Source organism: Haliotis rubra, unplaced genomic scaffold (genome assembly GCF_003918875.1).
Source record: "Haliotis rubra isolate DU_JTF1 unplaced genomic scaffold, ASM391887v1 Scf202, whole genome shotgun sequence".
Classification (NCBI taxonomy): domain Eukaryota; kingdom Metazoa; phylum Mollusca; class Gastropoda; order Lepetellida; family Haliotidae; genus Haliotis; species Haliotis rubra.
The window spans coordinates 614,370-630,417 of NW_025766026.1; the positions used below are offsets into that span (position 1 = coordinate 614,370).

At 39.7% G+C, this 16,048-nt stretch overlaps 1 protein-coding gene across 1 annotated transcript; it reads left to right on the forward strand.

Annotated features, from left to right (window-relative positions):
• Positions 1-430: 430 nt before the first annotated feature.
• On the forward strand, positions 431-14,169 carry LOC124275753 (malate dehydrogenase, cytoplasmic-like). Its single transcript, XM_046711410.1, is given in 9 exon segments — positions 431-584; positions 5,058-5,156; positions 6,675-6,771; positions 7,835-7,905; positions 7,907-8,011; positions 9,472-9,594; positions 10,484-10,660; positions 11,527-11,640; positions 13,186-14,169. Coding segments are annotated over 9 exon segments (1,002 nt in total). The 5' UTR covers positions 431-581; the 3' UTR covers positions 13,399-14,169.
• The last annotated feature ends 1,879 nt before the right edge of the window (positions 14,170-16,048 follow it).

Here is a 16,048-nt window from a genome sequence, read left to right on the forward strand (position 1 = left end):
AACAAACAGATAACGCATGCGCAATCAGGAAGCATTGTGTTAAAATCTGGAACGATGTATATCCGAGAGAGTATTAATCAATAACTACGATATAAAACATGGTTGTTGTTTTCATATGTAATGTAGAATGGAAGACTGCGATAATTTGTACAAAGGATATCATTTACCGATATTGGTTTGAAACAGAGGACTTGAAACAAACAAAAAAGTAAGAGTTTAAACAAATATCAAACTTTAAGTTTTGCAAACGAAAGAATAAGTTAGCACAAAAATAGTGTCTGTTTACCAATGATTAGGAATCAATTATAATGAGAGATAAGTCACTGAATATTCAGCAGGGGTTCGTTTTTTATTACTTGAACCGGGCTAGCCGCAAGGAACTCTGGGTAGCAGGATGAGCTTACAACAAAGCACCATTAAAAGCTAATTTTCATTGGTCCATTTTCAGGATACGAACCAATGAAGATGCGATTTACAAGTTACGGCAGGTGCCCGTCCTTGACCTTACCACATCGCTGAGCCGGCGGTTGTGAATCAACATTTGTGAAGGCGTGGACTCGTGAATAAAGAAAAGTTACAAGATGGTAGGCAGCTATTATTATTCTGACAGTTTTTCATCGTACACATACCCTTTCCCAAGTGTTCTATTTAGTCTGTTTCTCGTTGAATATCATGGATTCGCTATTGTCGCGTTGCATAGTGACCTTGACAGTCCTCCAAGTCGGCACAGTCCATTCACAGCTGATCGCCACTGATTGACCTCATGACAAGGCATCAGAATGGGTGATATACTTATGCTTCATTATTAATGTTTGTTCTCGCCTGGGAATGTGTTTCTATAGTGTGATTTCAAGTTTAGAAGTTTCCTCGTTGCCTGTGGCCCAATGTGAGCACCTGTCGTCTACGATGCTGGGGTGCACCCAGTTGACTGTTGAGAGTCAAGACATGATCATGCATCGCGGCTAAGGTTCATTTAAGACCTATTCAGAAGTGGATCTTTTGTCTGCAACAGATCTCAATAACATCTCCTAATTAGGAAAACTTTTCCAAAGTCACCTTAATGTTATTTATAATTAACTGACTTTATGGTTTTGCAGATATAAACCATAACTGTTAGTTTTATCATCCAAAACTGTGTTCCACTGGAGATATTGCTTGTGTAAGATCAAACGATATCTCCTAGGAGAGATCTTTTTGACAGTAGATTTTGTACAATGCCCTGACAATGCCATGACGTCATAAACTTGATGACGTCACAATGATATGATATCGCTGCACTGCAAGTCTAATGACAGTACCGTGTTCAGAGATGTGCATTTTTCATTGAAAACTAATGATGAGTGATTTTTTATAATAAATACAATCTCACCCTCATGTCTTCTGACATGAAATATATCAACACTTGTTGATAAAAGTAAAGATATGTAACTTCATCCTATAAGGAGAGGTTTTAATTCTTTCGTCATTATTATTGCATTGAATGCAATCTGAACATACATATGGAGTAAATAAGTAAAATAAACCAACAAATTTCGACCAAGCAACAATTTATATCCAGTTTGCTGGGCAGATGCAATAAGTTTAAAATCAGGGATAAATCCATGTGGTACCACAAATTGCTGTGTTGACTTCTGTCCCCAAGGTAATCCAGTAACCTACGATCCATGTTCAGATCCAATGTTTGCACTTACCCAAGGCTTTCCTCCCATTCAAAGCTGACATGCTGTTATATGATTGAAGTAGTATTGAAAGCAGCTTAAAACCAAACTCACTCCCCCTCTGCCCTTTGACAACCTTACCACCAGGCTTACTGTCTCTGATCATTTCCTATGAATAAAGGTTGTTATAAGCATGACAAGGATGTGGTTAGAAATGAAAATGATGTAAATGTGTCAGTGCTTATTAGTGGTGGTCCGAATAATTGAAATAGTGGAAGATTGGTCGCAGTGACCAAACGACTAAGCAATTGATCATTTCTCATAATCGAACACAAACAATTTGGGAAGTCTTATTTGCATTAACAATATTTTTCACAAGGTTGGTTTTGCCTGAGTTGTTAGTTTACATTTCATAAGCATCACAAGCTTGTTCCAAGTCATGATTGAATTTATCTTAAAAGCTCCAGTAAAATATATGTTCCTAACATGGTAGTCATCGTTTAAAGATGTGAAATGTGCAAATGCATTTTGGGCAATTTGTGAAAACCCCAAAGAACTACATGTTTTTTCTATATATTTTTTGTGCATTAACAAACATAACTAACCAATTATTTTTTATATTTGATCGGTTCTTACAGACCAATCATAAGTTTTGAGATTTTAACGAAATCTCAACACTTGTGCTTATCATGTTTTGTGAGGAGAGGTGTCAAGCTAATAGCACTGCATTTGTAAATCTTGGAAAGTAAACATGATATCAACTAGATCATAAAACAGAGCAAGTGAATATTCTTTTAACCTTATATTGAGAAAAATTCCACCTTTTTGAATAAACTAGAACCTGTTGTAGTATAGAAGGCCTATATCAGATAGTATAGGCACTGCCAAAAGAGTCTTGTTTTCTAAATGTTATTGTCATAAAATGATGCATATTTAGGCATTTGAGTCTCATCTGTGTCAGTTGTAATTCTTGCATCATTACTGAAATGCTGCTCTCAAGGGCCATTATGGCCTAATTCGTCGACTTTTGAACAGTCAGCCAGACTATTCAGTTGACTCATGCTTGACTGGTTCTATGCTAGTAGGTCGATTCTCGGTGTGCAACAGACTGTGTTAACACACTGGGAGAAACCAAGTTCATTAAGGAAGGGGTGGGCTTTTATTGGATTAGGCCACGTCTCATGGATCGAGCCAGAGAAGAAAATACATCCATCTACAAGGACGAACTATGGAACATCAGAAGAAGTGCCGATTCCTTGCCTGACGATATCCTGCAACACATCCCCACCTTCCCCAGCATCAGGACACCACTCTACCGAGAGAGAAGAAAGAGACGACCCATGTCCAGATAGGAGGTGAGTGGACAACAACAGATTCGGGTGAAGACTTCCTGATAGCCAAAATAGAAAACCTGAGGAAGAGAACTCACATCTTCACTACCGCGATCAACCTTTAGCTTCTGACTGATGCAGATGTCATCTACGTTGACGGCACGTTCTACACCACTCCCCAATATCTTCCACCATCTGTACACTCTACTGTCTACATGCAGAAGTTCAAGGACACATGTTTCTCTCAGTGTCCTGCATTCTTCGCTACGACCAGCAAAGAAGGGCACTAGCTCTTGTCCCTGTAGCTAATGTTGAAGATGCTTGGCTGGACATTTGTCATTATGGCTGTGAGTTCTGGTGGTGAGCAGGTAACCAGGAATATGGACTATATCATGACACAGTGGATACAAGGCCCATGGCGAATCCAGACGTGGAACCACTACACCAATATACAAACTGTAAATAACGAGAGTCCCAACACCCCTTGTGTCTTTTTAGGTATGTTCCAATGTCTAATAAACTAATTGATAGCTAAGATCACAATGCTGCGTTTTACTATTCTGAAATTAAAATTTTTACGAATTGATATGTGGCCTCAAGAACGAACACTGGAGTTCATGCATGAACAGGTTGTCCTAATAAAAGCCTAGTTTGCTTATCTGTTAATCTAGACTTGCCTATAACATGGATAGAACTATTACAAATCCATACTTATTATTGAGTACAGCCTTGGAGCAAGGGTAATTATCAACTATATTAAGCAAGTTTTGTTGAGGTTAGACAGCACCATTCCCATTGTTTTGAGTTTTTCTAAAGTGATGAATATCTGAGACCTGTATCGCCACAATCCTTTCTCCCAGTCAAGATTACATGATGTGATAAGAGAGAACATACTGCTTTTAGTATATTAAAAAGTATATTTAGATGTATCTTCGTTATCATGGATTTACAAACATGAATGTGTGAAAATGTTTCCCTGCCTTCCAACCATGGCAGGTCCATAATATTTTCTGGTTTATCTCTCGTCATGAAACTATTGTCACCATTAAATGTATTTTGGTATTCTGGTAACTAGGGCTGGTTGTCAATATAGATCAAAGAGATCAATAATCGTTAACTGAACATTGATTGATTGTCGTTAAATATCGTAAGAGTAACTTTGTGCAAAAATGCCAAACCAATCTGAAAGAAATCATAGTTCATATCACTGAGTGGAAACAAATTTAACCTTATATAATGGAAGATACATCAGCCTAACATAATTTAGAATGAACTTTGTGTATTATCTGTGTAAATTAAACCTCTATTTCTTCAGGGCGGTGGGATAGCCTTGTGGTTAAGGCGTTTGCTCGTCCCGCCGAAAACCCGGGTTTCGATTCCTAACGTGGATACATTTGAAACCCATTTCTGGTGTCCCCCACCGTGATATTGCTTGAATATTGCCAAACGCGGCTTAAAACCATACTCACTGACTCACTCACTCTATTTCTTCACGTTAGTTAATGTATGATATTATTGATGACACAAACAATTTTCATACTGAAACTCATAAATACATTTTCCCGTCAACAATCATTCGGATTACCTATGATTTTAGCCAGACCTACTGGTAGCAGTTATAATGCAGTGTTGGGTCAGGATTACCATGTCGGGGCGGTGGGTTAGCCTTGTGGTTGAAGCGTTCACTCGTCACGCCGAAGACCCGGGTTCGAATCCCCACATTGGTGCAATGTGTGAAGCCTAGTTGTGGTGTCCCCCGCCGTGATATTGCTAAAAGCCTGTAAAACCATATTCAGGCACTCACTCAGGATAACCATAACAGTTACAATACATTGTTAGTTGAATGTAACCATTTCAACAGTTACAACTCACAGGGATATTTTAGTTGTTTACCTGTCCTTTGGCGATAGATTTTATAATATAACTTTTTCTATATTTAAGTATGACCTGTTTAGTCGCCATATGGCTGAAATATTGCTAGTGTGACTAACGCTGACTATACATTTTAACTCACTCACTTTTAACTCTTTATGTCAATATAACCAAATGACCTTAAATGTTGTTTCAGTCGGAACCTCTGAAAGTCTTGGTGACCGGCGCTGCTGGACAGATCGCCTACTCCCTCGTTATCGCCATTGCCAGAGGGGAGGTGTTTGGTCCAAATCAGGTGCGATTTTAGGGCTCACTGTTGCATATCTGCTTTCATGTGTAATTAAAGGCAAAATTTTACCAGAGAAAGTGTTTACGAATGTGGTTGGATTACATCATTGTACATCACTGCCTTGTCTGCCAGGGTGTCCTGATTATCTAATTATCACGGTTGCAACTGGCATCAAGCAATCCAATGGGATCAGGTAGTCAGACTCGCTGGATGCATAGAATCATATCTCAAATGCATAGGATTATGCTCATTTTGTCTGTCGCTGAAGTGTCCGGTATGTACTCAATTGCTTGCAGAGCATCATCATATAGCAGTTTAATAATGAATGAAAAGAAAACTTGCATATGAAAAAGAAACAAGGAATAGACTGATGCCAGATTAGAGGGCGTGTAAATTATCATAAATTAACTAGCTTCTGCCGGGACCGAATTCTAGTGCCGATATTGAGGGCACGCCGGATTGGAGGGCTGCCGGTTTAGAGGGCATCCAGTGTACTTCACTGCTTTGTCTGCCATGGTGTCCTAATTATCTGATTATCACGGTTGCAATTAGCATCAAGCAATCAATATTTGTCATAAGTCGACCAATTGGATCGGGTAGTCAGGCTCGCTGGATGCATAGAATTATGCTCATTTTGTCAGTTGCTGAAGTGTCTGGTATACACTCAGAGCATCATGTAAATGGAAGGTTTGCAATGAATTTACACAAACATTTAGTCATGTTTGGTTTTTCTGTCATGCACAGTTATTCACCATTCCATCTTTTACCAAGTCATGGATTGAATTGCAGTTTAGTACAAGCTTTTCATAGGTCTCACAGTTGTAGTCTGTACAAGCTTGAGTATCTGAGCTCCCCCATCTTGCCAAGAAATAAATGCTTTGTGTGAGATAGTATTGAAAAAAGTTTTAAAATTTGGAAAGAATATAAAAAATTGTACCTATCCTATTTCACACGCTACATTCCCATCCAACCATCCCCACATCAGTGACACCAGTCTGTCTGCTCAAAGGAAAAGAATGATGCGTTTGTCGTGTGGATCAGACTCAGTCTCGTGTGACCCAAGGTGATTTGTTTTGTAGCTGGAAACTTAGCTATGAGTCTTTCCTTCGTGGGCAATGGGGTAGCCTAGTGGTTAAAGCATTAACTCGTCACACTGAAGACCAGGGTTCAAGTCCCCATATGGGTACAATGTGTGAAGCCCATTTCTGGTGTCCCCTGCTGTGATATTGCTGGAATATTGCTAAAAACGGTATAAAACCTAACTCACTCCCTCTTTCCCTCACCAAGGTAGAAGAAGAAAGAAGAAATTCATAGCATGAGACAAGCAAATATATATAATTAATTATTAAATATCCAACTTGTTACCCCAGAAGCAAACATTAATGAACTACAATGGGGTCGTTCAACACAGTTGTGAGATGAATTTCGGGTCTGAACATAGTTGAATCATTAAGCACAACTGCTCTTCCCATGCCCTACTACTTCGATTACGACTAGCTAACAAATATGTGGTGTATGTTGCAGACTCTTGACCTGGTTCTACTGGACATCAAACCTATGGAGGGAGTGCTCAACGGAGTGGTCATGGAATTACAGGACTGTGCTCTGCCTCTCCTCAACAGTGAGCATAGCATTAGGCTTTGTTCTTTCCTGTCTTTTTAGAAAAGAGGTGTCAACTTGCACTGTAGTCTTGACTTTTCAGCTGAGTGTTTGTTGTCCACACTAGAGTTGGGAATTGGTTGAAATCTCACAATTGATGATTGCTTCATTACCAACGAACAATCATCGAAAAAAATTGGTTAGCGTCATTTTTCAGATTTTCCTATCCAGGTTGTTATTCCAGATACATATAACATGATGCAACTTACTACTTTAAAGTGATGACTAATATATCATGAACATAAACTTCCTTGAGTCTTAGAGAAGTATTCAGTCATGGCTTTTCAGTTAGTGAAGTGAGTTTTCTAAGAATTAAACACAATTTCAGGCCCTGACAACTTCTAAGATATGTTCCATTGTCATGTTTTTCAAAGACTAAAACAGTAGTTCCAAAATCGTTTATGTTCAATTATGAGAAAATGTGATCGATTGCTTGGTCGTTTGGTCACTGCGACCAATCTTTGATTATTTCAATTAATCGGAACACCGCTAGTCCACACACTGCAATATTACACTTAATTGGTTTTACTGAAGTACCAGTGAATTGTACTTGTGTGCAGTACATCTTTACTATGACTGAAATCGGAATTGAAAAATACTGACAGTTTGCAGAAAAACGATACTTTCAGTAATTGCTGTCATAAATAAAACAAGTTATGCATTCAAAAACTCAGATTTTGCAGTTTAATTTTAAACCTTTCATGTCTTGAATCACACTTTCTTATGATAGTTATGTACCTTTGTTTGAGGAGTGGAAGGATGAAAATTGTCAGATTTTACTGCATTAGTTAGCATTTTAGAATTGTTTTGTTTCAGTTAAATTGATGATATAATTTTTTTGCTTTTGAAGTTGGTTTATACCATCTCAAATGTTGCTTTTGTTTGTAACAAACAAGGATTGCTTCAGACTCTTCCAGCCTTGACCTTCAAGGGGTCAGCATAATGTGCATTTTCTCATTCTAAATTCCTTGGACTTGATCATCATTGGTACATTCGGTTGTTAAATATCCTTGGTATATTTGTAGGTGTCATCCCCACCTGTGATGAGACTGTCGCCTTCAAGGACATCGATGTTGCATGTCTAGTGGGCTCCATGCCCCCGGAGAGAAGGAATGGAACGTAAGGATCTTCTTGCTGCCAATGTCAAGATTTTCAAGACTCAAGGCAACTCCCTGGACAAGTATGCCAAGAAAAGTGTAAAGGTACTGACTGATACAGCGTTCTGCGTAAGACAAAGACAATATCTAGCTAGTATGACAAACCAGTTCTAGACTACAGTGCTGACAACACAGCAGGCACAATGATGATGCATTTACCTACGTTACTACTCTCGGGACTCTATAGTTTTTAATGGCCTGCCCTTTATTTATTATTGACCTTCACAGTGGCATGCAGGCGGTGGAGTAGCCTTGTGGTTAAAGCGTTTGGTCGTCACGCCGAAGACCCGGGATTCGATTATCCACATAGGTTCAATGTTTGATGCAAATTTCTAGTGTCCCCTGCCGTGATGTTGCTTAAATATTGCTTAAAGCACTCTCTCTCTCTCTCTCTCTCACTCACTCACTCGCTCACTAAATCACTCACTCACTCACTCACTCACCGCCTCCGTGGTGTAGTGGTTAGAGCGTCCGCCCGGAGAGCGGAAGGTCGTGGGTTCAATCCCCGACCGCGTCATACCAAAAGACGTTAAAATATGGTACTTGTTGGTCCCTGTCTGGTGCTCGGCATTAATAGGTACAACAAGGACTGGTCAGCTCAGAGTCAGTATAATGTGTCTGATAGGGGTATTTCTGCTTCACTGCAGCATGGTATTTCAGTGGGCTAGCACTATAAAACCAGCTTCAGTCTGGGCTAGTACAAGCAGCCGCACATACACATACACACGCATACACGTCGTCATATGAGCAAAATATTCTCAAGCACGACGTTAAACCCAATTCACCTCACCTCACCTCACCTCACCTCATTACTCACTCACTCACTCGCTCTAGACCCTGTGTACACATACATTAAATACAGTGGGTCTGTCTTCTAAATCAATGAAGATGATTTTCAAATTTCCTCAGATGTGTTCAGAGGCCCAGATAATCAGCGTATCCGGGTTAAATACGCATATATAAAATTTCCAATTACGCATTGAAAAATAATTGTTGTGTACCAATTACGCATTTAAAATGTTAGATACGCAAAAAGTTTAAAACAAATGCGTACGGAATATATTTATAAAATGGCTTGCGTGATGAAAAAGACATCGATTGCTATCAAGTTGTACTGTTAGTATAGGACAAGTGTTGTACTGTCAGTATAGGATGAGTGATTTTTTATGAAATCATTTCCATTATATTTAAGTTGGTTTTGATTAGGTATGACATGAGGCAGAACATAACTGCTTAGTAAACTTACTCAATGACGTAATACTTAGGTGAGTGAAATGACTGAAATACGCACATATTTGAAAGCAGTGGGTAACGGAAAATGAAATACCCACTCAACATTCATAATACCCACACCAAAAAAATACAGTGGGTACAGTACCCACATGAGCTAAATCTTATCTGGAGCTCTGGTGTTTTATAGAACATATTTAAGATAACATTGGATACTGAAAATATAGAAAATACAGCATGTACATGGAAGTGACTTTGTCAGTTTATATTTGCAGGTGGTGGTTGTAGGTAACCCAGCCAACACAAATGCATTAATCTGTTCTAAATATGCTCCCTCCATCCCGAAAGAGAATTTCTCCTGCCTGACAAGACTGGACCAGAACAGAGCACAGTCACAGGTATGTTGATAATCCAAGTCCTTGGACTCTGTTGTTTCTAAGTGTCTTGATATTTCCAGATACCTAGTTAATTAGATAAAAGTGTTCATAAATTATCAGGCGGTGACGTAGCCTTGTAGTTAAAGCGTTTGCTCATCATGCCAAAGACATGGGTTTGTTTGCCCACATTGGTACAATGTGTGAAGCCCATTTTTGGTGTCCCCTGCCATCATATTGCTGGAATATTGCTGTAAGTAGAAGCGGCGTAAAACTAAACTCACTCACTCAACTTCCATAAGAATTGAGACTGTGATTACATGTTTTTACAATGTCTGGGTGATGCAACTTTTAGCAAAAATTATGCTGCCATCCTCAAAACATATGAAAAGACATAATCAGATGATATAAATTTGTGTTAGTCAATTTCAAGTCCTTGAAAGGCATTTAGAAGTTGGAAGAGCCTGAATACATGACACTTTCCATGGATAACAACTTCTTTTTATTCTTTATCATGATATTTCAGATCTAAATCTTGCTCCTTCATCCTGTATTCATCAGATGAAGGATTAAGAATTAGCTTTGAAACATCATGGTAAAGAATAATAAGTTGTTATCACTAAAAAGTGTTCTGTATTTACATGGAATATACATCTATGGTTAAAATGAAACAAATAAGTTAGCTAAAATATTTTTTTAAAATGTCATGGGGTTCTTCTCAAAATTACACACTAGAACACATGAAACTTTAGCGTAAAAGAGAGTACTTCTGTGTATTATGCCTCAGAGAAGTATCGATATAGTAATTAAGGACATGGTGACCATAATCCTAGTATATTTGATCTGTGTTATTGCCAAGTTCAGATTTCTCCCTGCTTCCCCTGACTATCCCCTGTTGTTCATGTCTTGCCAGATCGCCGCCCGAGTGGGTGTAAAAGTGGCCGATGTCCGTAACGTCACCATCTGGGGAAACCACTCTTCCACGCAGTTCCCCGACATCAGCCGGGCCCAGGTGCAAGTACAGAACGAATTGAAGGATGTACGAAGTGCTGTCAAAGATGACAACTGGCTTAACAATGACTTTATCACGGTAACATATTCTGAATGTCTTTTTCACAATATTTCCAGGTGTCACAACCATATATTAGTAATCAGAATAAGATTCACGTAAGTTTATAGAACACTCCAACAGAACACTCCAACTTGTTGTAAAGTGGCCAAATTCACTCAGGGTGCCGTTCCTCAAAGCGATCGTAGCGCTAAGGTGATCGTAACTCCCATACTTTAACATAGACTTACGACTGTCGTAGCGCTACGATCGCTTTGAGGAACGGGGCCCTGGTCAACTGATATCCTAGAGTACTCATAAAAGGTAACATGTGCTTCATAAGAAATTTAGCAACCTTAAAAAATTCCCCTGACAATTAACATCGCAGTATATTCAGAATGCTTTGAACAAAGAACATAGAACAGTGAAAAGTCAAATTACTGACCGGCATCCCATTCCACAAATGAACCGGTGAAAATCCGGGTTACAATTGGTCTCCAGTAGCCCATGCTTGTCGTAACAGGCGACTAACAGGATCAGGTGGTCAGGCTCGCTGACTTAGTTGACACATGGCATGGTATCCCAATTGCGTAGATCGATGCGCATGCTGTTGATAACTGGATTGTCTGGTCCAGACTTGATTATTTACAGACTGCTGCCATATAGCTGGAATATTGCTTAGTGGGGCATAAAACTTAACTCCTTCACTCACTTCCACAAATGATGTTATCACTACAACAGTCGAAAACCTATATTTAAGTATGGAAGTTATGATCAGTTCAGTGCAAATATAACTTTGTGATGAAGGTATTTCCATGTATAAATCAGTTAACTGAGAACTGAGAAATGTCTTGACTTATGTGTTATGTTTTGTCTGTAAGTGAGCTATTGTGTTTCTTCTACAACAGACGGTACAGAAGCGAGGCGCTGCAGTCATAGCAGCAAGGAAACTCTCCAGTGCTATGTCAGCCGCCAAGGCAATTTGTGACCATCTCAGAGATTGGTGGTTTGGCACCAAGCCGGTAAGACCTACTTCTAGCTAGGGTAGAGAGTTCACCACTGCTTGGAATATTCTGGGGGCGTTGGTAGCCTAGCTGTTGAAAACATTTGCACGTCATGCTGAAGACCCGGGTTTGATTTCCAACATGGGTACAATGTGTGAAGCACACTCTTGGTGTGCCCCTGCCATGGTATTGCCTGGAATATGGCTAAAGTGTCATTCCAGTTAGTGAGTGTCTCACTCACTCACTGGAATATTCTGATAACGGCTCTTAGATGGAATTGTTCGAAGCTACTAATTGAATTGGGTGGTCAGGCTCGCTAACATGTCATGTTATCCCAATTGCATAGATTGATGCTCGTGGTGTTGATCACTGGATTGTCTGGTCCAGACTCGATTATTTAAAGACATAAAGCTGGAATATTGCTGAGTGTGGCGTCAAACAACAAACAAACTTCACCCATCACCTTTTTTGTCTGTGTTGTACAGAATGACCATTTAGGGTCTTCCACCTACTGTAAACGTATTATATTTCGCGCAGGTTTTATTTTCGCGCTTTTCGCGCAAAACATTTTAGCGCGAAAATTTATACACCGCGAATAAACCTGTCATTCATTCAGTCTAGCCACGCTCGCCCCTGAGTTTTTACCATAACACATCACGTTTGAAGACAGAAATCAACGGGAATCTTAAAATGACGACTGATCATACTTAACTGTCGCTGTAATGGATTTCCCAAAACATAATTAAATAATGAGCCAAATCCCATTGCCGAATTAGCGAAAACAGCAATGTGTGTTGTGGCCGCCATGGAAATTGGTCACATGACATGGTTTGATACAAAACAGATTACCGTGAAACGACTCGGAAAGAAATAATACAGCAGTATTTTATTTATTCATTAAGATTTTATTCACCAGTACATCATGAAGGGAATAGTCACTAACACTCAATCATCTCATTCACAACAACCCGGCTTGTTTGAAATCACAAAGAGCTTCATATACAGTATAAGTTAATTCATCAAATCTTCAGAATTCGGAACATAAGACTGATGTGTTTTTCATCTCTTCCGGGAGTAAACGGATTACTGTGTACTAGTATATCGCACAGATAGGGATTTCCTGTGAGTAAGCAATAAACGCCGCCTGACAGGTTAAGCCACTCTGTTTGTTTTTACTGCTATTAGTGGCGGCCAAAGAGACAGCTGGCAGTTCTGGTAATTACTGATTGCGCGAATAATTGACCGCGCGATGTAGTCTAAACTGTCAATTCCGCGAAAATTGCACCACGCGAAAATAAGTACGTTTACAGTAACTTAAGCTAAAACTCAGAAATACTGCATTGTTTGTTTAGATTGAGCTACTGTAATCATCATGTCTGTCCATCCGTCTGTACTCCACCACATTTTCTTTCTTCACTGACATGAAGGTATCTCATAGCAATGAACCAAAGTAACCAAACTCCCATTTCCAGGGAGAAATTTCATCCCCTGATGACACTTGTCTGTTAAGCTGAAGTCCCACATCTCCATTTTGACAAACATTGCCTGTATCCATTGTTGCAGGACACTTTCACATCAATGGGCGTGATCTCTGATGGATCCTATGGGATCGAAGCTGGTCTTGTCTACAGTTTCCCCGTTCAAATTGCTGCAGATAGAACTTACAAGATTGTCCAGGGTATTAATATCGATAACTTTGCGAGGGAGAAAATGGATGCCACAAAGAAGGAACTCATCGAGGAACGTGACCTGGCCATCAGCGTCTGTCAAGATTGACTGTTAGGACCCAAACTTTAAAATCTCTGTACTAACACTTCATGTATTTAAGCCTTGGTGGTTGACAATCTGCACCATTGAATGGTTTGTCTATAGGGATTTATCTAGACCTGCTCGTCAAGTCTTCAGTCAGTGTCTTGACATATTCTCAAAATCTAACTTAACACTAATTGCAAATTCAAAAAGGAAATTTGCCCGCAAAGGTCTTTTAGTCAAGAAATCTAGATAAATCCCTGGTCTTTCTTAACGAGTGATTGCTAATGAAAATATTAGAAATTTTAAAAGGCACCATATTTTTTGTAAATGTGTGTATGTATGTTTAACCAGTTGACACCATTGTGTTGTTTACAGCATTACTTAACACCTGTGAATGCCGAGATAGTGCCAGTCATTGTGCTAGTCATTATACGAGTAAGTTTGTTACAGTAACCAAGTGTATTATACATGTCTTTAAGATCCGATGTAATCAAAATACCTGTGAGTTGTGTGGATGTTTGGTTTATGATTCCACATCAGTACTTGAATCGTTGAAAGTGGTGACTCAGTAATATGACTGTGGAATGAAATATCAGGGCCTAAATACTTGAACAACCCCTATATGAGACTTGTATGCAATAAGAGGTATAGTTTTATTGTGGTCACTTTATATTCCTTCTACTACGTAAACAGGTTTTGAGGCGGGTATATAGAGTGCTCAGAACGCCTTTCTGTTGATTTACCCAGGCTCATTTAGATCATTGTCAGTGCTACGAAATAAACAAGAAAACATTTTGTTTGTCTCCCTTTTTATGTGTGTGTGTGGGGAAGGTCTGTAAGTACCTACACCTGTTGCTTGAAGTTACATTGGGGCACAAGTGGCCATTCATCGGATAGAGGGGTGGTGGGGTAGCTTAGTGGTTAAAGCCTTTGCTGGTCACAAGGAAAACATGGGTTCAATTCCCCACATGGGTACAATGTGTAAAGCCCATTTCTGGTGTCCATTGTCGTGATATTGCTGGAATATTGCAAAAAGCGGCATAAAAATACACTCATCAGATAGAAACCAAGATTTGCCCCGATTATGATTACGTTTATGTTTATTAGCAACTAACCCATGCTCATTGGTTTTATTGATATTTTCGACATCTTTGAGGCTGTAGTTTAATGTTAGGAAAAAGCCACAAAGGGATTAAACTAACACCACGCGATAAAACTGAACTACTGTTCAAAGTTCCTAAATCTCTTATTGATCCACCTACACAAGGAACAATATCCTTTTTCACAGAAGGAAGTATGGCTGGCCAGCAATCGAAAGCACAACTGCTCCAAACAGAATCAGTGCCTCTGGGCTGCCAGGATCCTTTGGTCATTTCTTGGACATCCCCGGTTTACGATCCTTTGGCTATCATCTACCTGTCTTGCTCATGGTTTTTGTGCAAGTGCATAATTAGTTTTCATTTCATTGTTATTGTGACTGCCTCCATAGTGTTGTGGTTAGAGCGTCCGCCTGGAGAATTGAAGGTCACGGGTTCGCTACATGGCCGCGTCATACCAAAAGACGTTAAAATATGGTACTTGTTGGTCCCAGCCTGGCGCTCAGCATTAGTGGGTAAAACAAGGATTCTGGTCGGCATGGTATCTCAGAGTCAGTATAATGTGTCTGAGTGCGGTATTCATGCTTATTGTGGCACTGGGGCATGGTATCTCAGAACAAGCTTTTCAAATAGGAGTTTGCCTGGGAATCGTGGAATGACTGCATTTACAATCAAGTGTTGAGGTCTTTGAAAGTACCAATTTCGGAGGCAGCAATCTTAATAGCATCTGGTTATTGTATCCTCTATCGGGAGAGTGATCGTAACGTAGATCGATGCTCTTCATGATGTCATTCCCGTGAAGATCGAGGTTACGATAGGTCTTGCGCAACCACTCTTGTCCTAAGACTTGCCTAGCTTTTTAGTAACATGTCATTGTCATATAGATCGATGATGATGTCATTCACCGAAAGACTTAGCTTTTGTAACTGCGGTCATATAGCATGAGCATAGCCGAGTGCGACTTGAACAAAACAAACACCATACAAGTAACTAATTTGCGTACAATTGATTACAGGCCGGCCTGATATTGCTGAAATACCACTAAGGAACATTCACCCATTCATCCTGAAAATGCTTCAACAGGAAATCCCTCACAAGATTGGAAGCAAATACCACTTGGGTCTTCTATGTGAAAAAAATATGTTATGCACTTGAACTTGGGTGTGTGAATGCAATGTGACTATGACATCAGATAAACGTTGTGAAAAAAATATGTTATGCACTTGAACTTGGGTGTGTGAATGCAATGTGACTATGACATCAGATAAACGTTGTTAGACCAGGGCCGCGATCCACAAAGCATTCGTAACGTTACGACCTGTCGTAACTCTATAGTTTATCATAGACTTACGGATGTCGTAGCGCTACGAACGCTTTGTGGATCGGGACCCAGGGCCCCGTTTCACAACCCTCTCGTAAGCCTAAGTTCTCGTAACTTTTCTCGTAGCATTCGTGCCTCCTATACTGTAACATATGAGGTACTAATGCTACGAGAAAAGTTATGAGTTCTTAGGCTTACGAGAGCGTTGTCAAACGGGGCCCTGGACCGTTACAAACCAGTTTTAAGATAATCAAGG